This window comes from Chanodichthys erythropterus, chromosome 2 (assembly GCF_024489055.1).
Source record: "Chanodichthys erythropterus isolate Z2021 chromosome 2, ASM2448905v1, whole genome shotgun sequence".
Classification (NCBI taxonomy): Eukaryota; Metazoa; Chordata; class Actinopteri; order Cypriniformes; family Xenocyprididae; genus Chanodichthys; species Chanodichthys erythropterus.
The window spans coordinates 17,372,533-17,389,400 of record NC_090222.1 but is presented as its reverse complement, the minus strand read 5'-3'; the positions used below and the strand labels follow the sequence as shown (position 1 = coordinate 17,389,400).

General features: G+C 35.2%; 2 protein-coding genes across 2 annotated transcripts; one reads left to right on the top strand and one right to left on the bottom strand.

The window, feature by feature from the left end:
• Positions 1-918: 918 nt before the first annotated feature.
• si:ch211-149k23.9 (germ cell-specific gene 1-like protein) lies at positions 919-9,758 on the top strand. The gene is made up of 6 exons (XM_067393356.1): positions 919-1,617; positions 2,999-3,178; positions 5,757-5,804; positions 5,934-6,086; positions 6,236-6,347; positions 8,960-9,758. Exons 1-6 carry the CDS (start codon positions 1,422-1,424, stop codon positions 9,330-9,332), a joined length of 1,062 nt encoding a protein of 353 aa, XP_067249457.1. The 5' UTR covers positions 919-1,421; the 3' UTR covers positions 9,333-9,758.
• A 1,570-nt stretch (positions 9,759-11,328) lies between these two features.
• rcvrn2 (recoverin 2) lies at positions 11,329-15,227 on the bottom strand. The gene is made up of 3 exons (XM_067393355.1): positions 14,844-15,227; positions 11,655-11,766; positions 11,329-11,414 (listed from the first exon to the last, which is right to left on the bottom strand). The coding sequence occupies exons 1-3, from the start codon at positions 15,222-15,224 to the stop codon at positions 11,329-11,331; spliced, it is 579 nt and encodes a 192-aa protein (XP_067249456.1). The 5' UTR covers positions 15,225-15,227.
• Between the last annotated feature and the right edge of the window lie 1,641 nt (positions 15,228-16,868).

Below are 16,868 nucleotides of genomic sequence, written 5' to 3'. Positions count from 1 at the left end.
AACATCACATTTTCATTTTTGGGTGAACTAACTCTTTAAATAAAAATTGAAAATGTATCTCTACTCCCTGGCATTTTAATATTACCATACTCCTGTTTTATTGTCCTGTTTTGTTTGGCTTTACTCTGCTCAGCACTTTGGATAGCTCTGCTATGTTTAAATGTGCTTTATAAATAAAATGTACTTTTACTTTACTTTTTAATAGTTGTGTATAAGTTCCTCAACTGTCCTCAGAGTGAAAAGATGGATCTCAAAATCATACAGTCTTTACAGAAGATGCTAGAAAACAAAAGATGTACAGGGCTTGGAGGATTTTTCTGAAGAACAGTGCAGGGTTATTGTTATGACACTATAGCCGTTAAATATGTGTTACTTAAACTAACACAAACATTAACTGAAATAAAATAAAGTATAAAAAACAAACCTGTTTCCCATTTTCATTTAATTGAACCAAAGAACTAAATAAACTAAATAAAAATTAAAAACTAACAGAAAAAAAGAGACAAAAACATAGAGCAAAATTACTAAAACTTTAAATGAAATGAAAATGAAAAATATAAACATAAAATCTAATTCAAAATAAAAACTATAACAGTATCTCAATGATAATAAAAGTATTAAGATTCAAGGTTATGTAAACCTTTGAACTGGTTCATTTGTGGAAATCAGTTATTATATTGTCTTGTGGAGTATATGTGTACATCTCTAATGTGACAGCTCATTCAACAGTGCATGCAATTTTTTTATGATCCCTCTTATTTTGTTATAATTATTAACATCTTACATATTCTGCGAGGCGTATGTAAAAAATAACTGCACATGACTGATTTGGGAAGAAGTAATTGGTAAATTTATTTGCCTTTGGTTTTCAAAGCAACAACAAATCACTAATATAAAATGCTCAAATATTTAGAAAATTTCTAGTAAAGCAGTTTTATGACGAAGTGGTGATTTATGTCACAGCATTTTGGTGATAAATAAATAATAAAATAAATATAAAAATATCAAACAAATCAGTTAGCTTACAAACATAAAATAATACTACGTATAATAATGATATAGACTAACGCCAAAGCATATGAACACATATAGTGGTCCAGAAGTACAATGTATCTGTGCAGTTAATGTAATCTGATCTCTTAGATCTCTTTAAGTGCTTTTTCATTTGTTGCTTTGTTTAATAAACATCTACCAAGAACAATGTTTAAATGTATAAGCCTGTGACATGTGTTTTTCTTTCCTTATTTGACCCCCCTCCTTTAATAATTCCACATCTTCATTTACCCTACCATCTGTCATAGGGATCTTTTTCTCATTTCTGCTTTATGTAATTTTCTCAATTTCATTCTCATCCCAAAAGACTTTTTGTGCGTGGTCACTGACATCCCTGTTTATCCTTCTGTTTCTTACCTCTGGGTAGCATGTTGGACCACATGTCCAGGCGTTCTCGCTCGCTGCTCTCTCTTTTCCTGACCTCCCTTGCCCTTGCTTTATCTGTGCTGGCTTTCTGTACGTCTTACTGGTGTGAAGGAACGCACAAGGTGGTCAAACCTCTCTGCCTTTCACCTGTCAAGATGAAGAACTGCGGCCAGAACAATAGTGAGCCTTATACTACAGGTATGATATATCACGTGCACATTAGTCTTCTGGTTTGATATTACCGGTGTGCTGTGCTGATATTCAGACCAACGTAACGACTGAGAGTATGATATTACAAGAAGTTATGATTGAGTAACATTTCAGAGATTATATTTTTCTGCCTATTTTTGACCCATCAATGGAAATAGTCCCAAACTAAATGAAAGCAGATTAACCCTTGCACATCTCCAAGCAACAGTAGTGTTTTTCTTTCCTGAATGAATAAGCCAGTGTTTTGAGTGAATTGGTTGAGTGAATGACTCAATGACTCATTCATATACAGTGTTAGGGAAAGTTACGTTTAAAAGTAATGTGTTACAATATTGCATTAATACATAAAAAAGTAACTAATTGCATTAAAGTTACTTTTTATGGAAAGTAATGCTTTAAGTTACTTTTGCGTTTTTACTCTTTACTTTTACTCTTGCTTGTTTGTTTTTTTGGTAACATACAAAAAAAGTTCTATTTTTGGCAAATGTAAAGGCCCTTTAGCACCAAAAGTGAAATAAATAATCCTCAGGTTGAAGGAAATACAAACTTGTGCCTGTACAGTAGAGGGCGCAGCTCAAACAAACCTTTCAACTGTGCTTCATTATGGACTGCAGAAGAATAGGATGCAGGAGAAGTTAGTTCAACACTCTTATTTCAGCAATAAAAACAATAAAACAAATGTGATGTTTACCTTAATTCGACTGGATCATTGATGGTCAGCATCAAAGCCATGGTTTATAAAGTGAGATTAAATGCATAAAGTATATTTGTGTTTTTTAAACTTATTTAATTATTGCAGGTTTGAGTAATAATCTGAGATTGCATGCCATTGTTTTTTATTCATTTTGAGGAATACTGAATCTGTCTTTATGCAAGTTTGATGAGTAGAGGATACTCACATTTAGTCTAGAGCTACAATAACCATCATGTTTACATGGTTGAGAACTTATTTGAAAAAGTAAAATTTTGTTGTAAATTTAAAAGTAAAGCATTGCTTTACTAGTTACTTGAAAAAAGTAATCTGGGTTGCGTTTCCCAAAAGCATTGTGAGCCTAAATTGATTGCCATCACTGGTCTCTATATAGTCAACTTAGGCTTACGATGCTTTTGGGAAATGCAGCCCTGATTATGTAACTCACTTTACTCACTTTGCATTTAAGATGGTCGCCACCTACTGGCATAATGATGTAGCCTGTGGAAAGAGTCAATGAAAAATCCCTAATGCACAGGCTGACAGTCTGTCTGGATTCTGGAATGCATGAACACAGACAAGCGGAGTGATATAAGCAGTGAAAAATTCCAGGTCTTGTACACTCCATTTATTTTAGTTAGCCAGCAGGTTAATTGGTTGTCCTTTTATTTCTTTCAGAAAGCCCCACCCCAGATCCACGGGGCACATTATCACCAAAGCGAAGGGAGGAACTTGCCAGGATTCGTCAAAGGCAACTGGCGAATGCAGTTCACTACATTTGGGAGACGGGAGAAGACAAGTACACCTTCAGATATTTCCACACAGGATTTTGGGAGTCATGTGAAAAACATGCTGATGGTAAGAAAAAGTCTCATTGGGAGACATCAAAGGGATAGTTCACCTCAAAATGACCCTAAAATTATCTACTCACCATCAAGTCATTCAAAATGTTTATAATGTCATTCTGTTTATGGACCACAAAAGGAGATGTTAGGCTGGACTTTCACACTGTTGTCCAGGGTCTGGAAGTTTTGCTATATTTGAATATATGCAAATACCCTCTACAGTGGTTCAACCTTAAACAAACCTTTTTGTTTTGTTTTTGCACACAAAACGTATTCTCATCACTTCATAACATTAAGGTTGAACCACTGCAGTCACGTTGACTATTTTAACGATGTCTTTACTACTTTTATGGACCTTGAATGTGGTAATTACATTGCTTCTTATGGGTGATTAAAAAAAAAAAACTCAAACAATGTACGAAGGTGTTACGGTTTGGAATGACATTAGGGTGAGTAACTAATGACAGAAATTTGATTTTGGGGTGAACTAACCCTGCATTCTGCCAAATGTTTTATATTTTGTGTTTCATGAAAGAAAGAAAGCCATCAGGGTTTTGAGCGACATGAGGGTAAATGAAACAAATTTCATCAAATTGCATTTGTTTTACTAGCACTTTGGTATAATTTCAGAACCTTGATGAAATTTTTCAAAATCATGACAAAACAATCACTCAGGCGGTCTAATGTTCAAAACATTGCATTGTGCGTTCATATCTTTAAGGAAATATTGCACTTGCAGAATCATTAGTAGAAATAACTTAATTATCATAAAATATAGGAACATTAATTTAGATAATCTACACACAAAATACCAATAGTTTCACATAATTTCTACAATTATTAAATACTGTAGTACAAATTAGGTGATACATGTTTACACGTTAAAACAACACCATAAAAGGACAATTAGAGAGAAAACAGTAGAATCATTGAAGAAAATACAATCATATCACAACAGGTTTCTTTGGATCAAAGCAAAAATATAGTTTTAAAAAAGAAAAAGAAAAACTACAGTACAGTAAAGCTTCAACTGCAGTGTTCCTCACCTGGCTTACTGTAAAATGCAAAACAAATGATTGATAACTGGACTTCTTTATTTCTACCAACCTACTTTTGTGGATTTGGCCACAGGTTCTCATTACAAGGGCCTGCATACATACAGTAATGTCAAATCTGAAAACATGGTCTGGAAAAGTGGAACATGGGACCATAGACACAGTGTCTGAAAAAGAATGATGATGAATATAATGTAGACCAGTTGGTTCATTTTGTTGTTGTAAGTGGATTTGATTATCCTGAAACCTTCATGATCATGGAGTGTTCATCAGTTTCCATAAAGCTGTGCATTAAAGGTGCCCTAGAATCAAAATTTGAATTTACCTCGGCATAGTTAAATAACAAGAGTTCAGTACATGGAAAAGACATACAGTGAGTTTCAAACTCCATTGTTTCCTCCTCCTTATGTAAATCTCATTTGTTTAAAAGACTTCCGGAAAACACGCGGATCTCAACATAACACCGACTGTTACGTAACAGTCGGGATCATTAATATGTATGACCCCAATATTTGCATAATGCCAGCCCATGTTCAAGGCATTAGACAAGGAAAGGCAGTATTAACGTCTGGATCTGTGCACAGACAAGGTAAGCAAGCAAGAACAATAGCGAAAAATGGCAGATGGAGCAATAATAACTGACATGATCCATGATAGCATGATATTTTAAATGATATTTGTAAATTGTCTTTCTAAATGTTTCATTAGCATGTTGCTAATGTACTGTTAAATGTGGTTAAAGTTACCATCGTTTCTTACTGTATTCACAGAGACAAGAGCCGTCGTTATTTTCATTTTTAAACATGTGCAGTCTGTATAATGCATAAACACAACTTCATTCTTTATAAATCTCTCCAACAGTGTAGCATTAGCCGTTAGCCACAGAGCACAGCCTCAAACTCATTCAGAATCAATGTAAACATCTAAATAAATACTTTACTCACATAATTCGAAGCATGCATACAGCATGCATGACGAACATCTTGTAAAGATCCAGGTGTGAACTTTGTAAATGCACTGTAATATAGTCGAGAGCTCATGTGGCAGGGAGCAGGCGAATTAAAGGGGCGGCGCGCTGCCAAAATCAGTGTATAGTTAATGATGCCCCAAAATAGGCAGTTAAAAAAATTAATAAAAAAAAAATCTATGGGGTATTTTGAGCTGAAACTTCACAGACACATTCAGGAGACACTTTAGACTTATATTACATCTTGTGAAAAAGCATTCTTGGGCACCTTTAAGAGTAATGCAACAGTTATTTATCATTTTGAGCAGTTGTTTTAATTGACAGATCATTGCAATGAAATGAAAGGGTGTATTTTGGTCACTGGTTATGAATTTTATGTCTAGAGTTTTGAAAAAATGAGTGCCAAATTTGTGTCAAAAAATGGTAAAAACCTTTAAATCTAATAAATTATCAAAATGGCACACCCTTTTTAAAATGCTTTATATGCCGTTCATCTTTAAAATAATCGTATTGTCGTGTGTCAGACATTGGATTTCATTGGTATTCTTGTTCATTCTGCTACATTACAGGAGAACGATGTCGGCGGTTCTTAGATCTTACTCCTGGAGAGACTCATGGTGAGAGTGCCATGTGTGTTCATGAAATGATCTCTGCAGAATTATATATATGCTATCTATTTGCAGAATGTCAAGTCTCTCTGTTTGTACAGTATGTGCTCATGTAAGGTTCCTCTCTGCCTGCTGCAGGTGTTCTGTGGTTGTCAATGATTGCTGAGTTCATGTACATCAGTTTGCTGGGGATGGGGTTTCTACTCATGTGGGTGGAGGTGTTGTGTGCTCATAAAGAAATGCATGCGCTCAAAATCAACGCTTTTGCAGCCATGTGCACTGTGCTCTCAGGTAAGAGATTGGTTCTCTCTTGTGGTACATTTGGGTATTGCAGTCTTTGGCAATTATTGTTAAAGAATGATATTTTGATCATTTGCATCACATAGTATAGCTACCAGGCATCTTATATTGTCCTAATTCCCCCTAGTTATATCTTTCAGGACTGTTAGGGATGGTGGCTCATATGATGTACACCACCGTATTTCAGCTGACTGTGATTGTGGGGCCCAAAGACTGGAGACCTCAAACATGGGACTATGGCTGGTCATTTGCGTGAGTATATTTACAAGTTATATACTCAATATACTTCCACCCCGGATTATGAATGGTAAATTTTGATTTGATTGGGATTCAATTAAAAGGGTAGTTTGCTTGGATGAACAATGCATATTGTTTTAAATTAGCTTTACAGAAAATCATGATGTTAATATTTTTCATATCTTAATAATTTCATGCCTTTTGGTTGCATTTAGCAGATTAGATCTTTGCGATAGCCTAATATAGTTTACTTTTTGCAACTATACAAGCAATCAGGCAGTTGAGATTTGCTATGTACTAGTAAATATTGCTTTATGTGAGTGGACTGCACTGTATGTGTGCAGATAAAGTTGGATATACTGTGCGATATATATTTACAATGATATAAAAAATAGCTGAAACAGGCCCAGGAATAAACTTTAACAACATAAAAATGTTTATGAAAAGTTCATGGAATATTGAATTAATGGAATTAATCAGTTGCTTCTATGTATTTAATCAGTGAAATTAATTAAAGGGTTAGTTCACCCAAAAATGAAAATTCTGTCATTTATTACTCACCCTCATGCCGTTCCACACCCGTAAGACCTTCATTAATCTTCGGAACACAAATTAAGATATTTTAGTTGAAATCCGATGGCTCCGTGAGGCCTGCATAGGGAGCAATGACACTTCCTCTCTCAAGATCCATTAATGTACTAAAAACATATTTAAATCAGTTCATGTGAGTACAGTTGTTCAATATTAATATTATAAAGCAACAAGAATATTTTTGGTGCGCAAAAAAAACAAAAAAAACCCACTCATTTAGTGATGGCCGATTTCAAAACACTGCTTCAGGAAGCATCGGAGCATAAATTAATCAGTGTATTGAATCATGATTCGGGTCGCGTGTCAAACTGCCAACGGCTGAAATCACGTGACTTTGGCGCTACAAACAGCTGATTCGATACACAGATTCATTATGCTCCGATGCTTCCTAAAGCAGTGTTTTGAAATCGGCCATCACTAAATAAGTTGTTATTTTGTTTTTTTGGCGCACCAAAAATATTCTCATCGCTTTATGATATTAATATTGAGCCACTGTACTCAAATGAACTGATTTAAATATGTTTTTAGTACATTAATGGATCTTGAGAGAGGAAATGTCATTGCTGGCTATGGAGCCATCGGATTTCAACTAAAATATCTTAATTTGTGATCCGAAGATTAACAAAGGACTTATGGGTGTGGAACGGCATGAGGGTGAGTAATAAATGACAGAATTTTTGGGTGAACTAACCCTTTAAATAAGTTCAATGCCATGCATTAGATGCATTTCTCTGATTTCTGAATTGGCACAAAGGTTTCTTTCGGTTCTGTGACTTTTTTGTGTGTGCTGTTTTTAACATCTTTCATATGATTCCATCAATTTAACAAAGCCTTTAAAATGTTAAAGGGATAGTTCACCCAAAAATTAAAATTATCCCATGATTTACTCACCCTCAAGCCATCCTAGGTGTATATGACTATCTTCTTTCAGACGAACACAATCAGAGATATACAGTCAAACCAAAATGTTTTCAGACACCTTGAACATTTTATTCATTAATACAGTTTATTCACTATAGTTTAAAAAATGGTAATAAAATATGACAAGAGTTAAACTGTGTCAGAAAAGAATTAGCTTAATTATGTCAGATAACACTTCAGGTCAAAGTGTCTGAATAATTTTTGGTTCCAAATTTTTTTTATCAATTTTGGTCCACTGTATGAAAATTTTTTGGGTATAATACGTCACAGTTTACTTTATTTTGCTGTCCTCACTTACATAAATGAACTATAGTGTCCTGCACCCACTAGTAAAAAATATATCAAAAATGTCTGAATAATTTTTGGTTTGACTGTATTTTTGGTTGTGAATGGGGGGCTGCATTTTGAAGTCAAAAATAAAAAAAAGTAATCCATATGACACTATAGGGGGTTAATAAAGGCCTTTTGAAGCGAAGCGATGCGTTTTTGTCAGAAAAATATCCATATTTAAAACTTCATAAATTCAAATAATGAGCTTTTGTATAGTACTGCACAGGTTGACTTGCGCTAAATGAGTAATCCTCTGACACAATGTATGACACAGGATGTTGGAGTATTGTAAGCTTAGACGTCTCTCACGGTTCAAACAAATAGGGCTGTGCAACAAATTTAAGCTCCTTCTCTTATATCGAAATCCTCCAAAATTTCTTTTTAAAAATAATCGTTTTAGATTTATAATCTGTGACCGGTGATTTGTTTTGCTCTATCCTCTGCTCCTCTGCATTCGTCATTACGTTGTGCATCCAAAATCAACTCTTCCCCAAATCGACATTCTGCATATGGTTGTCCGCCGGAAGCTAGTTATTTGAATTTATAAAGTTTTAAATATAGATATTTTTCGCTTCGCTTCAGAAGGTCTTTGTTAACCCACTGGAGTCATATGGATTACTTTTTTTATGGATGGATGCATTATTTTTCACTTAAGGATATTTTTAAATATATCTTCGATTGTGTAAGTCAATTTTTAGAGATATTTTTGAAAAATAGTTCAATGATTGTTGACAAAAGCCTGATATTCCTCTTTCTTTTGCATGGTCCATTCACTCAACTCCAAGGTTGGCATGGGTGTCTTTCAGCTGCTGCATGGGTGCTGCAGTTATGACCCTTAATTCTTACACCAAAACAGTCATTGAGATGCGTCACCGCCAGAGGCTTCGATTAGAAGAGGCCCGCGCTACAAGCCACGCTCCATCCTACGATGAGGTGGTTCCAGGGGGCGGGCTCTACTCCGTCAGTGGCCTATTACAGTGTCCGAATGGCATGATAGACTCTATGTGGGCACCCAATGGGAGCATGAGAATGGTGCAGGAGGAGGATGTGCCCACCCTGGTACTGGTTGGGGGGTGCAGACCGGATACGTGTGAGGACTGCGAGAGAGAGATAGATGAAATGAAGGAGGCCATGAAAGGAATAGATTCTCCTTGCTAAATTGGATGAAGTGAGTTGAGAAGAGATTCAGCCAAAAATGAAAAATCTGACTTTATTTAGTCAACCTCATGTCGTTCCAAACCTCTATGAATCTGCGTAACACAAAAGAAGGTATTTTGAAGAATGTTGGTTTTGGTTACCATTGATTATATGGACTGTGCAACAAATTTTAAAGCATCTACTTTTTTTGTTCTGCAAAAGAAAGGATACAGTAATGTGTGTAAATGATGTCCAAATTTTTATTTTTGGGTGAACTATCCCTTTAATGAGTTTTTACAACAAAGGGCTTGCATGTTTTGTTTGCCTGATTGACTGACTAAAAATCGTCTATGTAAAATATCTCTATAGATAATTTTTTTCAGGTATGTATACGGCTGAAATTCAGTCAGTATGAGTGAGAGATGTAGACACACAGCTGGTGTGAGAAAGGAGTGTAAATCACGTGTGTGTAAATCATGGAATTCCATGTGAGGATTCTGGAACATTTCATTTATATATTGAAAGGTATGAAACTCTTGAGTGGATTACAGATTGTGTCAGATCACGAAGCCTGTATTATGCATCCCATCTGTTATATTTAAAAAAAAAAAAAAAGATTTTCTGTTACAGCTCAACTTTTCTGTTATATATATATCTGTGTTATTTAATGACTCTGTTGGTCAGAAAAGCATCTGGTACCATAGCTAATGTACAGACTTGCTTAAAAGAACATTATTACCAACACAATCTAAAATGCTTGAAATATCTACTAAATGTGGAATTGTTGCAACCATCAAATGGTGTGATTATTTGTGTCATGGGGTTTTCTACTACTTCTGAGAATAGAGCAGGGTATAAATGAGAATTGTGCAATTTTGTGCAACTTACATTCACCATTGTCCAATGTGACAATCTTTGTGTATTTCTGTCTTTAGTTCAAGTTCATTATCACAAATGCTCAATATGGCAAAAGAAAGAAAAAGATGATATATTAAAGAGACTGGAGAGAGATAGGATGGGCTGTGAAGTTGGAGATTTTGAAATGTCTACTTTGCAACATGCAATTATGTCAGTAATCCTAACTTGGATTAATACAGTGAGGGAAGGAACGGTGGTAAAAAGAGCTTTTATAGAGATCTGAACAGACTCTCTCCAACACAATATTCCAAAGTACTCACATACAGACTCCCATTTACCTGTGTAATCTGGCCCAACTTTGCCACGCATTGACACACGCACAAAGATAATCCAGGATTACGGGTAAATATTGCCACGAGAATGTTAAACCCCTCGGCCGCTAGCAGACCATTAGAGATTAATGTGCTGCCCATTCCAGCGGTTCACTTGAACTCTTCACCTCCTCTAAACAATTACACACAAATTCACACATACTGACACAGAATAGTGAGACTCATGGTAGCTTTTACATTTTCAGTTTTATTCCTCATCAATAAACTCATCTGCATAATTTAAATGACAGACATTATTGTATATATTGTGCAATCTTCCTGGATGATGTCATTTTCTTTCTCTTTTTTTTTCAATTTTTATTTTCATTTTTTTTTGTCAACAGCCTAGAAGTTTAGTTGGCCTTCATCTGTATTTTACTTCTTTTACAAAAAAAAACATGAATTATTTTGCTCTCATTTCAATTCATAAAGAAAAAAAATGCTTGCTTACAGATCAAGAGTATCGTTATAATTTCATCTGTCAAAAAGTCAAAAAATTTTCACACATTTCAACACATCTTCCCAGAAGTGACACTTTACTATCAGTTTACAACCTTTGATAATAATCACTATCCTCACTCCATCTGTCACGACTAACTCAAAATATTGCAGTTAATGGGTTTTCAGATACTGACAAAATGAATGTCCTACTACAAGAAACAGACAGATGTGCACAGATTAAAGGGGTGAAAGTTAAAAACAAACAAAATGAAAACAAGAAAAGGGGGAAGCACAAAAGGAAACCATATGACAATAAAAATACAAGTGTTATTATTCTTGTTTTATTGTTACTTTGTGGGCTCATATTGAATAAGGTGGATAGCGCCTTCGTTGTCAAGAACACCTTGAATAAACTCACCCTCAGCCAATCGTTCTGGATGAAAAAGAGAAAGAGATGGTGACAACTGGGCAATCTTTTGACATTACCATACCAATTACCATCATGCAAATATATATTCAAGCACTCTTGAAACTTTTACCATGTATCTATGGATGACAGATATTTGATAATATATAATAATACATTTATTTTGTTATTTTAAAAGATATACAAACAGTTATAAACATCTAAAATATAACAAAAAAATTAACCTATAAAACCAAAAAATATTACCATTTTCTTTTTTATCGAAGTACGACCACAGTTTTTCTGCTCTCTTCTCAGGAGTGTTCTCATCTGCTGGAAGATTATCTTGGTCCTCTTTGGGGATCAGCTTAAAGATAGCCTGAGGATCAACAAGATGGAAGAAAAGTGGAGGTGAGGAGGGAGGAAAGAAATAACAGGCTAACGCTCATGTGAATGCACATTCTGTTGAATACTGGTTACGCTTTATTTCCATAGTCCACTCTAAGTCGTTCTACTTACTATAAGTAACTTTGCAATGACATGTCAACTACTACAAGTCATTTAGAGTACTAGTAGACCGTCTACTTAATATCCACTAATGCTTTATTTTGATGCTCCCCTAACTTTGCCAGTACGTCAACTTATTCTACTAACCCGAACCAAAACAATCAGTCTACACTGTAAAAAATATATGATCAATATGTTATGACAACATATGTTTCTACATTGCTTTAACTTATCAAAATAAGTTGATTTTCAACTTTTTTTTATAAGTTATACAAGATTCAGCTCCTTTTTTAAAAGTCATTTTAATGTAATTTAATTTGAAATGACTTCATTTTCAATGACTTCAAAATTCAAGTTGATTGTACTTAAAAATTTAAGTCAGCAACTTCTTTAATGAGTGTTAGATGACTGGAAGTTGCAAAGTTACTTAAAGTTAGTAGAATTTATAAAGTGGACAATTGAAATAAAGTATAACCTGAATAATTTCTAAAACCTCTCTCTTTTATTGACATATAGGCTTGAAACTCAAAGAACATAGCACATCATAATGGTATTAAATAATCAACTTGAAAAATATTTATTTATATGATTTTTTCTTTTGTAAAATCATCTTCAATAATTGATGTAGTTCAGATAACATAATATTTTGAGTTTATGTTGATTTAAACAATCGCCTTTATTGTATTAACTATTTTTTTTTATTTCAATGAACTCAAAATTTTAAGGCAACCATGTAACTTACTTTTTTTAAGTTAAACCAACAATTCTTTTTTTTACAGTGTGGCCTTAACAACTAAATTAAGCTAATATTAAAACTAATATATATATAGTCTGTATATAATCTGTTCATAATACTGTCTATCTACCATCTCTAGCATTTTCTCCCTGACACATCAAAAGTAAACACCTCACATCTCAATACAGGCTAAATTACATATTCAGACAGTGAAAAGCTCAGTGACATCCACAGCTTTTAGTCATCAGCCATAACTGGGAGTGTCAAATGAATGACCATCTGCACTTCTGGTAATGCTTGTCTGAAGGTAATCATCATAGATTAGGACCACTAATAGCAAGGATCATCTACATAGACTTTGATTTTGCTTGACCTGGATCTGAGTGGTTCAGTGAGCTGAGGAGATGTTTATCTCTGATAAATAAGACATGTAAGAATAATGCAGATTAGTTGCAGTACCAAAGCTCCTGCCAAAACCACACGCTGGCCTCAACACAGCTCTGTCTTTAATGCTCTTTTACTTTCAGTCACTGACACGACGACAGAGACATTTACACTTATAAACCACCAAACCAGTGATCACAAAGCCTGGGCATGAGGTCAATGCTGATCTGACACTCTAGCAACTAGTAAACAGTGCATAAAAAAGGGAAGTGTATCTTAAGTTTCTATGGTGGTGTATGACTACTTAATGAAAAACATAGAAGAAACACGTTTTCTCATGTTTGTCGTGCTGGGCATATAATAAGCAACTTAAGCCTCATGTTCCCACTGTTTACTGTGACTTCTGTGACCCACTTATCCAGCATCTTTCTAAAAAAAAGTGTCTCACACTATAATCCCCTCACCACCTGTCTCTGGGCTAATGGCTGTGTACCTCCGAAAAGGCCTCGGTCTACATTTATTGTTCAAGCTAAACCATTTATCGGATGGATTATTCTGAGATCGGCCAATTCCATTAGCCATGCTCCAAATCACTGGCTTGTTAAGTCCAAGTTTTAAGACATTTGGCTTCTTTTTACTGAGGGCTTGTGTTTTGTTTGTGTTCAGTATTGCTGACTGAGCAAAACTTAAAGAGAGAATAGAGAGACTATTTAAAGTCTGGTTCATTGATTAAATACAGAACATGTGATGTGTGATCAGGAGAAAGATTAGAACGCATTGGCGTGAGCACTATATGGGGGGCAGGGGCAAGTTGTCACATATGGGGAAGTAGTCACATGGGCTGTATTTCAATTACTTTAAGGATTTGAGTCAAATGTTTTTCAAGTTGGTTTTAAACATCTTAAATCAGAGCAATTTTGTCCTCTAAAGTGTTAATATTATCATTTGCAACAAGTGAACACAATAAAACCAAACTGGGATACACTTGAGTCAGCTAAGAATGAAGACAGATTTTAACTGAAATTTTTTCAGGACAAATATTTATTATAAATGTCTGGTTGGGGTAAGTTGTCCCATTTATATCTTAGCATGCTGTCACATGTTCTTTAATTATTATACATTTTTAAAAAAAATTGTATACAATTGTTTGGCCAAATCAATACATACATTCCTTTTTAAATCTTTGGCTGTTTAATTATTTTTTTGTTGTTGTTGTTTAATTGTTTGACTGAAATGATAGACTGTTTAATGGCAGGTTCCAATATTTATATACAGTCAAACTAAAAATTATTCATACATTTTTGATATTTTTGGTATATTTTTACTAGTGTGTGCAGGACACTATAGTTCATTTATGTAAGTGAGGATAGCAAAATACATTGGACTACCAAATTGAAAAAAAAACTTTGACCTGACCATGTTTTGCTCAAGCGTTATCTGACATAATTAAGATTTCTAACATAATTATTTTTTTCTGACACAGCTTAACTCTGAGATCTTGTCATATTTTATTACCATTTTGTTAAACTATAGTGAATAAACTGTATTAATGAATGAAATGTTTGAGGTGTCTGAATAAATTTTGGTTTGACTGTATAACTTGCCCCATATTGTGACAACATACCCTCCAAATTTTGTCTTTTTTTTTCTGGGGAATAAGGGTGAAATGTGATTAATTTTTTGATACTCTTGGAAATTGCAGTAAAAAGTGTGAAAACTAGCCACAATTTCTCTACACAAATAAATACTCACTCATTTAAACTATGATTTTGAAGGGAATCCACACAACAGTGCCACAAACCTTTCATATTCACTAATATTTAACCTACCTGGCAGATTTCTGTCACTTCTGCCTTGGTGATGTATCCGTTCTTGTCAACATCGAAGAGTGAAAAGGCCCACTCCAGCTTCCGCTCCGTCTTTCCAGTTGATGTCATATGTAGAGCGATAATGTATTCCTTGAAATCCAATGTTCCATCATCGTTTGTGTCAAAAGAGCGGAAGACGTGTTGGGCGTACGATGTGGCGTCACTTTCTGGGAAAAAGCGTTCGTAGATCTTTTTAAACTCTTCTGGTGTGATACGGCCAGACGGACACTGCTTCTGGAAGTTCTCGTACCACTGTGACAGTTCATCCTCTGTGAATTTGGTATTGAGTTTGAGATCCTCCAGGATCTCCTTGGACATAGCACTGCTTTTGGCATTCCCCATTTTTGGCTGCTGTTGGAGGGCACAGGCAGGGGTTCAGGAAGTATTGTTTGTCAGGTCCTCCCTTCACAACCAGAGACACACTCTACTTTGTAGCTGCTCTTGTTGAAATGTTCCCAGAGAATCTCTTCTGCCTGTAATTAATGTCCCATAAAAATCTTGGTGTTCAGTTCTCCTTTGAAAATAGTGGGTTGATAGATGCTACTCCAAAGAGTTAGCAGAGAAAGAACAACGTCCGTTGTAATGAAGCTCTCAAATGTACAAGGAAGAATGACCGCCGTTTGATGACGGTGGCTGCTGATGGGTGGGTGGCTGAGTGAGTGAGGGTGGGGCAGGTGAACTTAGGCTGTTACCTTTGAATGCAGGTTTAAGTCGTTAAAGAGGGATTTGAAATGGCTGAGCCTCTGAGCCCCGAATCAACAGCTCGGGACTGTCTCTTCCATAAATGATTACAGTAATAACCCTGAACACACATACAATAAAAACAACATCTATCTATCTATCTATCTATCTATCTATCTATCTATCTATCTATCTATCTATCTATCTATCTATCTATCTATCTATCTATCTATCTTCATTATTTTGAATTCTGATGTGTCACAATTGTAACATTATCTAGCTACAGTGCTCAGCGTAAATGAGTACACCCCTTTGAAATGTAACATTTTAAACAATATCTCAATGAACTCAAAAACAATTTCCAAAATGTTGACAAGACTAAGTTTAATATAACATCTGTTTAACTTATAACATGAAAGTAAGGTTAATAATAAAACAGATTACACATTTTTTTTTTTTTCAGTTTTACTCAAATTAGGGTGATGCAAAAATGAGTACACCCCACAACAAAAACTACTACATACTTTGTATGGCCTCCATGATTTTAAATGACAGCACCAAGTCTTCTATAGGTATGGAATGAACAAGTTGGAGAAATTTTGCAACATCTATCTTTTTCTATTCTTCAAGAATTACCTCTTTTAGAGAGGATGGACGGTGATGCTCCACTTGTCTCTTCAGAATTCACCATAGGTGTTCGATTGGGTTCAGATCAGGAGCCACTGAATTAGTTTCACCCTGTTCTTCTTTAGAAATCCAACAGTGGCCTTAGATGTGCGTTTAGGATCATTGTCATGTAGGAAAAGTGCATGACGACCAAGAGCACGGAATTATAGTAGCATCTTCTCTTTCAGTATAGAGCAGTACATCTGTGAATTCATGATGCCATATAGGCACAATGCATTTTTCTTTGTTTTCCTCACCTAGTTATCATAATGTGTCAAGTATATTATCTATACGTTTCTATTAGACTGTAACGAAGTTCGTAAATATGGGAAGAAGGAGGCGGGAACCGGCAAACATTCAACAAAACTTTAATCTCAAAATAAACAAACACAAAACGGAAGTAATGCCGGCAGACCCTCGCGGACGTCTGCCGGCCTCACAAACATAATAAAACATAAAATGAAATCCAGGCCTGGTCCTCTCTCGTCCTTCACTGTAGTCGCTCCTCCTTTTATGCCTCCGGAGCTCCTCCGTGAGAGACTCGCGCCGTTCCCTCACGGCTCTCGCCCGCCCTGCTTGTCACATAGACTTTTGTAAATGTGTCCTGAATTGATAATTTTTGCAGGGGAATCCTGAATT